Genomic DNA, 15,081 nt, shown 5'->3' with positions numbered 1-15,081 from the left:
ACTACTATTAGAAAAATGGGTACCATACTTATGGAATTGATTTAATTCAGTATATGCTTTATAAGATATAAATAAATAAAAAACAATTGTTTCATTCAGTGGTTGATCAAAGCTGTGTTGAAATGTTATATCCACAAAAATGGAATGACTCCATCTGTTGCTTTCATTTCATTTGTTTTGCATTATTAATGTTTAGTCCATCTGGACAGTGCTCATTAAAGACCAGACAAATAAAAAAGTTACGACCCATAGTTCGCTGTATAAGCTCATTTTCATCTGTTGTCACTACAGCCAGTTTTTACAAGGCAACCTGAAATAAAATAAAATGACTTGTATAACAAATATCTATGGATAGTTCATGTGCATTATACATACAGTACTATCCATACTAACTGAACAACAAACCCATGATTCATATATGTTTTATATATATCAATACTATGGCCAATAATAAGAAAGGAAATATGTTCACATCTTGTAACCAATAAAAAAAGATCTTGGTGTATTTCTATTCTTGAATTTATTAAATGAAAATATAATGTCAATATTTTAACTTCAACTTACAAACAATGATGGTACACATCACAAATTACAAGAACATCACAACCAGTCCATGACAAGCTTCTGCAAAAGGAGACGACCAAAAGGTGCAGACGCACTTATTCGTATATACACTGACTGGCGCAGCTCACAAAAGAGGGAACAAGCTCTCAAGAGCAGTGATGCCAAGGTTAGTCTGCACCAGGAGCTGTTTCCAAGTGCCAATGTGAGCAGGAAGTCACTCCATAAAGAAAATGCGGCTCTCAAGGAGCTTGTGGGGGAGGTCCAACCAAATCCACCAAGAACGAGTTTCTCCTGAGAGAATCGAAGAGGAGGCAGCGTGTCACAAAATCCTAACTCCACAGCCTGAGCAAGCTTTGTGAGGCAGAGGGATAGATAGAGGGACGGTAGAATCCCCCCCCACACACACACATCACGGAGACATTTTATTGTTCATTCTTGATGCCATGATCATGATTCCAGACTAATTGCTTGTGGATCTTGAAGCTGCTTCTTCAGGCTTTTATCCAGCAGCACCAGACTCTGTATAGCCAGACTGCGGCAGTCTGCATCAGGGTCTCCTTCGGCCACATCTGTCAATACAAACAACATAAATAACAGGGTTTCTGCAGGTTTCAAGAAGCAACTAGTTAAATGTAAGAATTTCTAAGGAACACAATGAGAGAAATTGAATACCAATGTCAAACCCGACTGATAAGAGGGAATATCAGAGTCCCAGAATTACTTACACTTCCCCATAATTGAAGATGAGTTACGTTGCCAAGTAGAGAAATACCCTCAATATGTCATGTTATCTCTCAAACTACTGAGTCTTTCCCACAGCTACAAGTGTACTGCGATCAATTCTGACCAGGGGGTTTGTAGACTACTAGTTATCAGTTCCACATTGGTCTTGTTTGTAGTTTTATTACAGCGTGATGATATCTGTATCACTGAGAAAGAACTACAATACACAGACAAACGATGCATGCCGCCATGAACGTTTACCTATTTAAGCTCTACCTAAACATATTTAAGACCTAACATGTTATATTTTAATGTATTTAAAACTTTTAAGAGCTAAAGTTCAGATTATATTAGAAGAATGTGTGGAAACCCTAAAATAAGGATCAATAGTGGGAACCAACAGATGTTTACATCTCAAGAACTAAAACTCTCTAATTCTGTCATCTTCTCTGCACAGTTAACAATACTACATGTCCCGTGCATCAATGTGAAACTACTTTTATCCCCAGAGGGTTTGAAAAGGAACTAAATCCAGCTGAGGATGAGCCAATCACGTCACAGGCAGTCTCTGTACAGGACATCCTGGTTCCTCATCTTCTTCCCAGAAATGTTCAGTCCAGCTGTGTGTGTGTGTGTGTGTGTGTGTGTGTGTGTGTGTGTGTGTGTGTGTGTGTGTGTGTGTGTGTGTGTGTGTGTGTGTGTGTGTGTGTGTGTGTGTGTGTGTGTGTGTGTGTGTGTGTGTGTGTGTGTGTGTGTGTGGATATGAGTAATCCAGTGGACATCCTGACAGGATGACATTATGCAGGTGCAAGTCCATTTATAAGAACCATGCGTTTTATGGTTAATCTATTTTTAGTAACATGTAAACTACTTTTTGTTTTATTCATATATAAACTCTAAATTCAACACTAACTTTGAAATTGTCATCCTGTAAAAACTGAGCGAGAACAAATGTATTTTTAAATACTTTCACTTTATAAATACAGGCTAATGAAATGCATTCATTGCCCATAAAATCTTCTATATCCACGTTCATAAAGAAAAAGACAGATTTCTCATTTTGTCAGCAGCAGTTTTTTTTTACCTGCCAGCCAGGTTCTGGTCTCAAACAGCTGATCGCTGAGGTCCAACAGCAGGTTCTGACTGGGCATGCTCAGAAACACAGAGCAGACAGCGAAGAGGACGCCTCGTCTCACCATCCTTCAACACAGACAGATTTCAGGTTTAAGCTCAGACTGAAATAAGATAATAAAAGAGCACGTCTAGACCTTATGGTCAGTCCAACTCTAATGTCATATTTGGTCTGTGAATGGGTTTCACAGCACAGGATCAAAATCTGTCACATATGCCTACAGAATAAATGTATTACAATCTCATTTTACAGTGGCATTATCAATGACTTATTGTTTTCCTGGCCTGGATCCCTTATATAACTATCAAGTTATGATCATTTCATTTTGTCGATCACTCAAATTTATTTCCTGAGCTTAAAATTTAAAACCTTTGACACTTAAACATTTAAACAACATGACACATATTGAATATAATGTGAGTGCAGCATCTCGAGTGCATTTCTAGTTAGTATTAGGAATTATACGCTACGTGTGTTGTTAATGGCTACTGGTGTACAATGACAAAAACACTGATTATACAGGATACTTACTGGTCAGCATGGTAACGCACTGACCACACAAAGTCAAGCAAAGCACAACCCATCTGCGCAGCTACCTGAATTAGAGAAAACATACGTGGTTAGATTATTGTAAGATTATAATGTATAAATATATTGAGATAAACACGATCAGCCACAACAATCACAGTGTTTTGTCTTTTACATATTCAAGCGATGAAGCCATAGAAAATAATTAAAACTACAAAATGACTTTTAAAATCATGTAACTGATGGTTCAGAATAAACTCTTTCAATACAGATACACACTGATCATAAAAAACAATAACATACTATACAGAACAAATAAAAGCTACAATTTCTAAACTAAAACTCATCCAGCTGAGTTACATAGATATAGATATAGATATCAAGCTCTACTTTAAACAAATTTATTCAGGTCATCGTAGCATGGATAGTTGTTAGTTGTTAAAAAGTACCGGTGCATTGACTGCCAGATGCATGAAGAGGCCCAGGGTGTGGATCAACCTTCCCAGCACCAGGTGGTCACCGCCCAACAGGTCAAAGGTCACCTGAGGCCTTGCAGAAAATAATTACATTTCAATATTAAAAAAAATACCAATACTTAAGCATAAAAATATGAATTTTGAACTGACTTTAAACACACTTACTTGTCATAATTCCTGAGTAGAGGAAAAAAGAAGTGTCCCGCAACAGGTGCATAACGGTTAGGAGTGGCCTTAGCAGGAGGTTGTGTGGCACCCTGTAGTCATATGAGGAATCATATTAAGAGACTTCACTCAGTTACTGGAAAAGCAGATGACAATGTCTGTCTACTCCAAGTACCTTGCTGAGGCGTTTGGTTTTGCTCTGAATCCGCTGCTCCACTACTTGTCGCCAGTGGACAGGGTTGTCACCGGGGTATGGAGTCAAATCAGCGATGGCAGCAGAGCCTATGGGTGGATCTCTTTTTTCAGTGATGGGTTTGGAGAGCTCCTGAGCGGCCAGAGCGAGGACCTAATAAACAAGAGCAAAGGTTAGAACAACACACTTGTAGCAGTAATCAAAAGATTGGTGAAAGTACACAGCAATTATTAAAAGTAGAGAAGCCACTATTTTTACCTCCAAGATATCCAGCCGCTGGCGAAGACTGTAGTTTAAGGAATAAAACTCTGCGGTCAAATACTCCGTCACCTAGCAACGAGACGGAACAGATATTCAAAAATGGACTTCAAATCAAATACTTCTGATAGGAAGCTACACAGTGCTGAGAGTGAAGGGGAAGAACATACAGGGATAGAGTCAGTGGCAGCGAGAGCCACCATCGCTGCCTGTCTGAGCCTCAGGAAGCTTTTAATGCTGTATTTATCCTCCATGTGAAGAAGAACTTTAGTCATCTTGACGCTGATCTGAAAACAGCATAACAAATAAATATGAATAATAATGTGAAATCACTGTTCCTTTAGTGGTTTTTTTTGTTTTGGTGCTGCAGTCTCACCTCTTTGGTTGCAAAGACGTTCTTCCTCACCAGGCTCTCAGCAACTCTCAGACTGAGCTCCACGCGCACAGGCTCCTCAGAGGATATTAAAGCTGGATGGGTTGAGAGATGAGGAAATATTGGAGCTGGATCCAGTCTCAAAACATTTAAAAACCACTGCATCACTTAAGTGGAAGAGATTAAAACTTTGAAGTCGTACCTTCCAGACAGTCTCGTAGGTAGCGAGGCGGCGCTGCTTTACTCATGTCTTGATCTCCAGACATATCGTAGGGAGTCAGCTCATCATCACTTGATTGAGAACATACTCAGGGTCAAAAAATACACCAAAGTAATCGCTTCATTACAAACAACAAATGGCCAACACTTTAAACAGTATTGCTTTACTTATACTCACCTATCCAGGTCAGAGTCTTGATCCGTTCTTGATGACTGAGGCTCTGATTTATTCTGAGTAGATGGAGTCACTTCACTCGTCTCTTGTGGAGCATCAACTCTGCAGATGACAAATCCCATTAAGCCCAAAGAGAAAAGGTTTAATGGGATTCGGCGCATTGTTATTCATAAAGTAATGAGATTACTAGAAGCTGAGGTTGTCTACACTGTTTGAAGTTAAAATAATTTTTCTTTACATTTAAACTACAAAATATAATTTAAATGATGCAGCAACAAGTTGAGTTTCATGTGAGTAATCTTCAACATGTTTAAACTGATGGTTTAATTTCAAATTGCCCCTTATTTTTTAGACAAAACTTAAAGGTTACTAGTTGCCAGGCCCCAAGTAAAATGCACCCAATTTCTCTGACATTGTTTCTGTTCATGTCTGAGTTACAGTGATGTTAAACACTTACCCATGTACAGGTACAGGCTCTGGTTCGTCACTAGTGATGGTGGGAGTCATGAGAGAAAGCAGCTCCCGAGTTTCCTCGTCCTGATCGTACTACAACACAATGGAACACAAAGTCAGGGACAGGTCTAATAATGGCATTTCAGTGAAGTCACTGATCAAATGTTTTGAAGCCAACTGGGCTGACATGACCTCTGTCATAAGTAAGAGCTGCTGTACATCATGTGGGGTAATGCTGCATTGTCACTGTTTGAAGGAGAAAGGAAAAATAATGCAGCATTATGTGGTTCTTTAGATTCTGTGGGAGAAAGTAGGAGTTCTTGTTTTGATGCAGCTGGTGTCTCTAATAAAAATGCAGCCCTGGTTATATGCTACATCATTGTTTTGTGCTAATGTCAAAACAACTGTACCTCAAATTTGAGCTTGGTTCCATGGATATCCATGCGAGCACTCAGGCACTCCCCCACCACCATGCCCACACGCCGGATTTGCACCACATTGCTGTCCAGGTGGCTCTGCATGCCACCGAGCATACACTGAAGCAGTTCTGAGAAAAGAGGCACGCAGCAGCGAATGGAGATCTCGGTGAAGCAACAACCTCTTTCAGTTTGTGTGAATGTGTTACTGCTGCTGCTACATCTTATGTTTCAGGGGATGACTGATCGCGTACCTGACTGTAGCTCCTGTAGCTCAGAGTCTCTCAGCAGGCTCACACTCAGCAGTAACGCCTTGCTAACATACAACTGCTGCTCGAGAGGCGTGTGTTTCACTGCACTGGGGTTAGCCCAGGCCTGGGACACCGACCGCAACACCTGACAAACAAACACAAATACATGTCAAAATCATCTATACATGCATATTATTAAGCTGCTGAACATACCGATCACTCACCTGTATGAGCAGTGGCCTTCGCTCTCTGTCTGCTGCGAGGTAACCCAAAACAATCCTCAAGACTTTAGTCTGGGGGAAAGAACAATTATATGTCACATGATACTGTATTTACAGAATGCACATAGGATTTCTTATCACGCTGTAAGCTGACATCTTACCTCATATTTATACTGTAGTAAGAGCAATTTATGAGTGATGACGAACTCAGCCTTTTTATTCTTCAACACTAGATTCCCAATAATCCGTCCCAAAGCTTCAGGCCTGAAAAGAGGAAAGAGACCTGGATCATTACAAGCGGACAGAAAACACACGGATAGAGGCCAGAAGAACTGCTGGCTGTGAAAATACACATGAGTGTCCCAGCCTGAGTGAGAATCTAACCAGCTTACCCACTGACAGCCTGCACCAGTCCAGTGAGCACACTCTCTATCCATCGCTGTGGAACGTTCTCCAGCAGCTTCCAGCAAACCCTCTGCCACACCATGTCCGAGTGTGTGCAGGCGGACAGCCGAGGAGCCAGAACTGCCAGGACCACACCTGTGGAGAGAAAAAAAACACAAAGGTCCAATATTTTCTATGAGAAAACCATCATTCAATAAACTACAAGAGACAGGAAACGTTTGGTATGACTAAAAAGATTATGTCACCCTAATCAGCTGTCAACATCCATGAAATTTTAAATTTCCATATTTCCTTACCGGTAAATTGAATTACATGGATGCTAGTTATGCCTATCAAACTTCATCAAGATTGTTTATTACACTTTCAAAGAATATTGGCTTCAATTAATGATTATCTCTTATTTCTCATGATTATTTATTACATTAACTGCTTAATTAAAAAAAAATTGCATTACAGTTCTCCTGAGCTCAAGATGACATAATCCAAACCCCCAAGATATAAGATATAATATAAAATATGAAATATACAAAAATTGTAAAAAGAAATTGCTTGGACAAATACTATGCTCGGAGTTGGCAGTATATATAAGTAAAGTTGATAAATTGTTTACATTTTTGTTGAGTTTGTATTTTTGGTACATATATTATTATCATGATAAGACTTTTCTTTTTTGTGATTAAAACTCACCGCTATGCCCCTGGATACACACTTTTCCTAGTGTCTGAGCCACGAAGGTTAAGGAGCAGTCTGTGCCATCTGTCTCGCACAAACAATTACAATTACACTTTATCCACACACATAATGCATCTTTATAAGATCCTTAATTATTGTTAAGTGCTAATCAGGCGTTCTCTCACCTTTGAGAGCCTGGCAGGTCCGCTCCAGGGCAGTGAGCATCTCTGTGGCAAGTAACGGGTAGTACTGCTGAGGAAGAAAGAGTCGCTTGTTGTTGCGTTGCAGCTTGTTGGCGGTGAGGTCCGGCAGCGCCACGATGCGCCCCAGCAGTGTCTCTCGGAGCTGGGGGGAGTCAGAGGGAGCCGTCTCCAGACAGTGCGACCACAGCAGGTCGGCGAGGCGTCCACGCTGGAGGAACTTCTCAGTGATGCTAACCAGGTGGTCCAGATTGGCGCTGGGACTGCATGGACAACACAGTTATTGTGGAATAGACAAAATGATCAAATATGTCTCTCTCTCTTCCAGCTGTTCTCACCTCAGAGCTGTTATCCCCTCCATCAGCACCAACAGAGCCTGCTCCGGCGGCCCCTGGAGAAACAGGCCGTCCCATAGGTCTGTGCGCTGGGCTGCTGTGAGGCTGTGCACCCAGTCTGCCTGGATGTTGCTGACGAGGCACTGAAGGGCGCGAGTGTAGTGAGCTCTCCTGAACTCGGCCCGCTGAGCTGAGCCGGTCCTGCTCTCCGGTCCCTCGTCCAGGTGAGAGTGGAGCGTTTGAAGAGCAGCAACAACGTCTTTGTCGTCTGTGGATGTGGCGAGCGTGCGGAAACACTGGGCCACCACCACACGGACCTCGGTGTTAGGGGGGAGTGGGTCCATCTTGGAAAGGAAAATAACAGCAAAGGGACATTTAAAAACAGCACACAGAAGAAACTAGCTGATCAAAATTTGCTGTAAATTAAGAAAGTAGAGTCTTATGTGTGTAACAATGACTCAACAATAATAGTCAAAAATAATTATGAGTCACAATAGAATAACTAGCTTGTTCAAAACACAGCACACATATGAGACTATCAGTTCAAAGCTAAATCTGTGAGTTATAGTGATTAGGCGTTAGCATGTTTATCATGTAACTGCTTATAGCATATAGCATCGTTACCTTTTGGACCTTCACTGGTGCAATGAAGAATTACGTTCAGTATATTTGAGGTGAACTCTCCCTTTAATCCTGTAGCTGACGGTAATAAGGTTTTAAAAACATAATTCGTCAATGAAAATAATGTAAAAGCACATCCCTACAGGTATTAGCGAATAACTGTGGGCCCGTCGTTAGCTTTTGTATTAAACGACATGTATTTATATTATTTACAGTCGCTGTGAGAGTCAAACTTTTCTTTTCGATGTAAAACGCTCAGTTGCTTCTGTCACGTCTTGTTGTGACATGTTGGTCCCGCTGCGTCGCTTGGTTCTCCGGCGTCCTCCGTCAAAATACGTCCGTGGTGAGCAAAGAGCAGATGTAAATGGTTCCGGGTACAGAAGTTCCCTGTGTGGTGTTCAAGAAGCCAACGTTTTTTGTAACATTTCGTTATGTTCGTTATATTGCACAATTATTCAATCTTATACAAGGTAATGACTTCAGATAATATAAAACTTTATAAAATAATCATAAACATGTCAATAATCATAATGGTTCAATAATATTTATGGAACTGACTGATAGTTTTATTTAACAATCATATGCAAAATTATGCAATTTCTTGAACCAATGAAGAAATTGTGAATTAAACCAATATCAATCACTTTTATTCTCATCTTTCTTTGAAATAATATTTATTATATAAATATTGTATTCAACAGCAACTCATCTAAGTTAATGAATAAGTTACTGTATCGTTTATAAAGTTCATTTTAGTAGGTTATACATTTTCAATTGCTTTGCACATTATTTGAATCATTATTAATACAAAATAATATTTTTGTAAAAGATATATTGGCAATAATAATAAGAATGGAATGTCTTCTGCTTATTGAGTTACCAACTGAATATTGACAAGTAAAAATGGACCGATCGATTTTTGACACAAGTTAACAAATACAAAATAAGTATTGTACACCTGTACTCACATTGTAACCAATATGAGAAGACAAGCAGGCTTCACTCCTTCAATCTGGCTGTTGCAGGAGGTTACATAATATAACGTTGATAATAATGTATAAAAAGGATAAGGAGTGGTTGAGGACTCATGCAGGTGGAGCTGAAAGGTAGGAGGCAGATATCTGTTGATGGATAAGGTTTTAACAAACCTGCTGAGGGAAGCTGAACACCTCCGGGCTCCGACTGTAGTTCAAACAGTTCTGTCGTTATCAGAATGGTGATCAGCTTGCTTACACATGAATCAGAAATAGTAACATCACTGGAAATGACTGAGATCTTGCCTTGTACATTTGAAGTTGTCTTCTGTCAAATTAATTGTATGGTTGAAAGTGCTTGTTTGTTTAATGTGAAAAGCTCCAGGATCTACACAGTCCATGCACACAGCAGACAAACAAATGGTCAAATGGAAACTTGACTTGTAAAAAACGACACAACCACAGGGTGCTTTTATTCCATTTATTTTTCTAATCTTACTTTCACTGGTAACCTTTAAATTTTCTCTTTTTACAATGACTGAAATTCTATTTCCCCAGTAACAATTAGGATTAGATCGGGGATCTTCAAAAATAATATACAGCTGTAACCAATACCGTTATAATTTATACATTTATGTTTCGAAAATAGGAATAAATTTAACTTTTATAATTTCTCTTTTCTACAATTATTCTCTTTATCTTCCCAAGCCATGCACTACTTTAGTAGTGATGTTTGTGCCTTGAGCAAACTTTCTTTGGACACTGGAAGTGACTGTAAGAGAGAGAGAGAAAAGAAAAGTCCACAAAAAAAAAAAAAATGACAATTCATATTTACAGTTTGTTTTCATTGTTATAATTTAACGAACTGACAGTCGTGTGGTCAGTGCTTTTCCCAGGGCTCATCATCAGGTTAGTTTAGAGGCAAAGTTTGAGACACAGAGGCACAGTGTTTGGACTAGCAGGCAAGTTTCTGTTTTAGGGCAAGCTGAGTGTCTGTCAATTTATGATTGATTAGAACAAGTGTTACCAAAAGTGTGATCACGGACCCTGATAGTTTAAATGATCAGTTTAAGCTCAAACATCTAGTCTTTGGTCATTTTTGAAAGCGATAGAGGGAAACTGGATCTGGTTAAAGTGCAGTCACCTTCAGCTCTGCTCAAAGGGAATGTTTTTATCAGCTCTGTGCTCTCATCTGATGTCAAGTTAGTCTGTTGCCAGTTGTCCTCAAACTATCTGTCAAAAGCTGACAATAATATATGAAGCAGGGAGAGAAATAACTGCGATATAGTCTGCTGTGTTCAGGTGTCGACGTGTTTCCTCTTTGAGAAGCACAAAACATTCATTACTCTAACGAAATGAAGCGTTAAATGTGAACCTCAAAGTGCACTAAAAGGCAGGAAGCTGAAATCAGCGAGCCTGGATATGAGGTTTTTCAGTGTCATGTGCAGATATCACAAGGTCTCACAACCGACGACTCCACAGATGGGATATTATAGCATATGATTTGTCAGTCAAAACATAGGTCAAACAACGGAATCAGAGAAGTACAATAAAAAAAATCTATTTCCATGCAGTGCCTGACTCCGTCTGGGAAGACAACAGTAGAAACTGCATACTCTGCCATTTGTCTAAAAAAAAAATAAAAAAAATAAAAAAAATAACCCTGATGAGGTCAAAGCTGCATCAGCGTAACGGAAGAGTGTGACGACCTCGACAAACGACCTTTCAAGAGCAGGTCACGCTCAAGCCTTTTCATACGATGGAGACGATAACACTTCAAAACGTGTCTCTTAATTCAATAAATTCTCCCACAGAATAGTTCACCATGAGTTAGTGACCTCCCCTTGTGAAATTCAAAAAAATGTACAAATATATTCTCGGCGGAACAGATCACAGTCGTGAGTTGTGTTTGTGTCGAATGATGAATAAATATCTGCGGGTGATTTTAAAAGGAGAGAGAAAAATAAACAGATACTGTACACGCTACATGCTAGAGAAGAATACAGGCAGCTGTCTCTCAGCATAAGACAAGAAAAAGAAATGTTCTTTCCTCTTCTGGCTATAAAAATACCTAGAATCTAGAGTGAGTGTAGAAAAACTTTACATGTACAAGTCATTTACATCCAAGGCCATTTTTCTCCAGGGAGTGGCAGGTGAAGAGGAGAAGTGAGAGACGATTTCGAAGGTGAAAAGGGTGGAAAATAGGAATTCCTTTTTTAGCATACTGGTGCTGAACGCCATGCTGTTTGGACAAAAAACCACCTCCGAGACGATAACTCCGTCAAGATATCTGCTGGGTAAATCCGACCCTTTGTGTCCAGTTTCTGAGTCAGAAAGAAGTCGATGCCACTCAAGCACGGCGTCAGTCCGAATACGCAGCTGTTGCTCGAGCAGAGGAGGAAATAAAGAAGCAGGTTTGATTTACCTGCTTTGCATTAATGTCCACGTTCTCGTCAAGGATTATTGCTCCCAAAGTCCGCCTGTCTTTTCAATACTAAGCAGATCAGGTCTGAAAAACAATACAACTGGCCGATAGTCAGGGAAAAAGCTCATATGAAGACTGAAAAAATAGGATTTGAGTGAAAACTGATTTTTGTAGTATTCTCTAATATTTCCAACATGGCATTATGAATAGTGTGGCATTCTTTTTCTCCTGCAGCACACACACCAGCCCCTTACGTTCTCTGGTGTGTCTGTAGCAACAAATCCAACATTCTATCATCTTCACGCAGCCTCCAAAATATATTCAATTTTACATTTGATCCCTTCATAATAAAACATTTTTTTTTTTTTAATCAACAATAAAGAAATCAAAAACAAAACTTAGTGCAAAGTACAACCTCCAGGATGTCAGCAGTTTTCAGTCACGCGTTACATTTTTACTGACAATAAACCGCTTGCGCAGCAAAGACCGAAAAAGAAACAAAAAACATTGGTAACCTGAATGCTCTCCGTCACTTTCACTCAGCAAGAGAACACTGGGATCAGGTGGGCTGAGAAAACTTTGACTACAACTCCCAGAATCCCTCAGCAGTTTCCCTTCATGCTTAATTCAAGTGTTTGCAGAGTTTTATAAAGTGATGAGGTGGTAAGATTTTGTCAGTTACAGTCGGTATAGATTTAGTGACATAAGTTTGTGTGCCAGGGAGTGATGGGGGAGACGTAGTCAATTTTCCACATGAAGCTCACAGCCCACCTGAGCTCCGGGACCCTGTTTCATTGTAAAAATAAATGAGACGATGAAGCACATTATAAAACCACCACGTTCCTTCATTTGGGAGAGTTTCAAGAACGACTGGGTCATCCTCGTTATGCTTTCTCGTGTCACCGAGCTTTTTCAAAACCTTAAAGTAACACAGAACACCTCACACAAAACACACACACACACACGATACCCTTCGGGGATTTCTCTACCTCAACCCCTAGAAACGTCCCTCGCTTGGGTTCACTGGAAAGAGCTTGGGAGGACAGAACACAGTGTTATAGGGACTATTAGGCAGCACAGCAAGCTTTTAACGTTTTAACGACCAAACCTACTCGTCTCCTGAGCAGAGCTTCATACGGCTTCCTCTCTTTGGGATGAAAACACGACTCAGCCTGGATCAGGAGATCTCAGCCCACTGACTGAACTGAGGCAAGCATGGTGTGTTTAATTCATGTATCACCTTTCATTTAAGGCCTTTAGGTATAATTGTCCTGTTTGTTTGTTTTTTAGCTCAATCAAACATTGACACTGTTTTTTGGGGGAAGGGGGTGGGGTAGATTTCTTCTCTCAATCACTGACCTCGCACACATTCACTCGCTCAATAGGGGGCGACTCAGGTCCCTCTAGCCAAATACATGGAAGTCACCAGAACCCAAGTGTTTTCAGGAGGGCAGACACATTTACTCACAAATAAGAACAGACTCAAGGGATGTTTAACGCAAAATAGCTTATTTTTCCACTGACAGCCATGGACTTGATAAATTCTTCATTTTTGAGGTGGGGGTTGCTGGATGAATTGAGTGCGTTGTTGTTTTATGTCTACCAAAACGATGTCCGAATATTTTTACATCCTCTCCGGGTAGTTTTCATTCAGCAAAGTTTCCAGTATGTTTTTAACAGCCTGTGACATCACTCCGAGGGGCCCTCAGGCTGTGTGGAGTCTATTTGACCTCCAGGATGGAGGGGTTGCACTCCATGATGGCCACAATGATTTTGTCGATGTAGTCCTGGAGTCTGTAGTTGATCTCCTCCTGTTTGTGGATAGCCTCCATCAGCTAGAAAACAGGGAGACAGGAAATCAGTGGAGATTATTCAAATAAAAAGGTGAACCGGTCATGGATATGTTCATCTTGTTTGTTTTCTAATAACCTACCTCTGAGCGAGACACAGAGTTGATCTCAGCTGCCAGGGAGTCGGAGAAGGAGGCCGACATCAGGTTCTTGGCTCCCTGGATGCTCAGGTTGATGATCTGGCCGTTTAACTCGTCGTTCTGATCCTTCAGGCTGCGGTTGTCCTGGAGAGGTGGAGGCAAATGGAACGCGTCACAAAACATTGAAGGCCAGATGCTACATCATTCTTCCATGTCAAAACAGAACAGTGATAGAATGAGACAATGCAACATAACGTGTAAAGAGGCATGGGACGATGGAACTTTACATTTATTTCTTTTCTCTCTATAAGATTGTTTTAACTGCGTCATATATTGTATAGAATCTGTTCTTTTTAACTTTTATGCACCAACCGGGAGTAGCACTCTTAATGTCATTGTGTTTTGTACAATTAAATGACAATGAAGGCTTTCTATTCTATTCTTAGGGTATTACCTGTTTGAGTCGTCTGATCTCTTGCTCCAGTTCGGCCTCGCGGGTGCGGGTCTGATACTCCTGCAGCCCTGCACCAGGTGTGCGCCCTCTCTTCGCTTCAGCTTCCAACTTGTACAACTGTAGGTGCTCGAGCTGTTTCCGTAGGTCTTCAATTAGCTGTGTCAGAGACACACAAGGAGACGTCAGTTGGTTGAGTTATTAGGAGTCATAAAGTGAGGGGTAAAGGGCAAAAGCACAGTCACTGTGTAACTAGACTATATTTGAATATTTTTTCCAGCACATTGTTTATTTTGCAAATAGAGGAACCAGCTCAACCTCTTGCGTGCACTCCTTCTCCTTGTGGCTCTGGTGGCGCTCGTGGCTCAGCTTGTCACCCATCTTTCTGCGGGACTCCGTCTCCTCTTGCAGTCTGTCGGACATGGCTTCCGTCTCATCCTGTAGCTTCCTCTTCTCCTGGAAGAACAAACAAAAACAAAGAAGGTGAGGATGAGGAGGAGCCATCCATGCAACTTATGAGAACAACTAGGAGCCTAAATTAAAGACAAACCATGAGATGAGACATTACTGCACTTACCTCCTCTAGTCTCTCAATGTTTGCTCGTAGACAAGGAACACAGGACCGAAGCTCACTGTTCTCCTCATCCAGCTGTTGCAGCCTAAAATACAGAAACACAAATCAAAAAGAGATTCACATTAAAAAGCTACAGTGCAACCACAAAATGACAACTAATATATTTGTTACAGGTTGTAACAAATATTCCCTAAAAAAAACAGCTTAGGATCAGTGGCAGGTAATTGCCAGAGGGTGGCAGTATGGAGGCCTTACGCCACCAACAACCAGTTAGTCAAGCACTGGCATCACAATCAACAAATGGGTTTTCAAGGCATCATTAAATCAAACACATCAACAAACAAAAC

At 40.6% G+C, this 15,081-nt stretch overlaps 2 protein-coding genes across 6 annotated transcripts in view; both read right to left on the bottom strand.

The window, feature by feature from the left end:
* Nucleotides 1–501: 501 nt before the first annotated feature.
* On the bottom strand, nucleotides 502–8,748 carry telo2 (TEL2, telomere maintenance 2, homolog (S. cerevisiae)). 2 transcript variants are annotated; one of them, XM_035146686.2, is made up of 22 exons: nucleotides 8,594–8,748; nucleotides 8,384–8,458; nucleotides 7,763–8,103; nucleotides 7,410–7,687; nucleotides 7,240–7,308; nucleotides 6,540–6,687; nucleotides 6,309–6,411; nucleotides 6,151–6,219; nucleotides 5,930–6,071; nucleotides 5,670–5,806; nucleotides 5,264–5,352; nucleotides 4,810–4,908; nucleotides 4,615–4,703; nucleotides 4,416–4,507; nucleotides 4,210–4,326; nucleotides 4,040–4,111; nucleotides 3,764–3,934; nucleotides 3,589–3,680; nucleotides 3,397–3,496; nucleotides 2,951–3,015; nucleotides 2,372–2,487; nucleotides 502–1,133 (listed from the first exon to the last, which is right to left on the bottom strand). In XM_035146686.2, exons 3-22 carry the CDS (start codon nucleotides 8,101–8,103, stop codon nucleotides 1,012–1,014), a joined length of 2,511 nt encoding a protein of 836 aa, XP_035002577.1. In that variant the 5' UTR covers nucleotides 8,384–8,458; nucleotides 8,594–8,748; the 3' UTR covers nucleotides 502–1,011. The 2 variants fall into 2 exon arrangements, with proteins under 2 accessions (XP_035002577.1, XP_035002576.1); XM_035146685.2 differs by having other exon boundaries at nucleotides 8,384–8,748.
* A 1,073-nt stretch (nucleotides 8,749–9,821) lies between these two features.
* Nucleotides 9,822–15,081, bottom strand: part of rab11fip3 (RAB11 family interacting protein 3 (class II)) — a 30,435-nt gene continuing 25,175 nt past the window's right edge. For all 4 annotated transcript variants that reach the window (XM_035145870.2, XM_035145871.2, XM_035145872.2 and 1 more), the window contains 5 exons: nucleotides 14,738–14,819; nucleotides 14,479–14,616; nucleotides 14,164–14,319; nucleotides 13,713–13,853; nucleotides 9,822–13,614 (listed from right to left, as the gene is read on the bottom strand). In XM_035145870.2, the coding sequence (XP_035001761.1) occupies nucleotides 13,501–13,614; nucleotides 13,713–13,853; nucleotides 14,164–14,319; nucleotides 14,479–14,616; nucleotides 14,738–14,819 (631 nt within the window). In that variant the 3' untranslated portion in view covers nucleotides 9,822–13,500. The remainder of the gene's footprint in view (nucleotides 13,615–13,712; nucleotides 13,854–14,163; nucleotides 14,320–14,478; nucleotides 14,617–14,737; nucleotides 14,820–15,081) is intronic.

Source organism: Hippoglossus stenolepis, chromosome 21 (assembly GCF_022539355.2).
Source record: "Hippoglossus stenolepis isolate QCI-W04-F060 chromosome 21, HSTE1.2, whole genome shotgun sequence".
NCBI classification, from domain to species: Eukaryota; Metazoa; Chordata; class Actinopteri; order Pleuronectiformes; family Pleuronectidae; genus Hippoglossus; species Hippoglossus stenolepis.
Note: the sequence above shows the minus strand (reverse complement) of the source record. Positions and strands in the feature narration are given on the sequence as shown.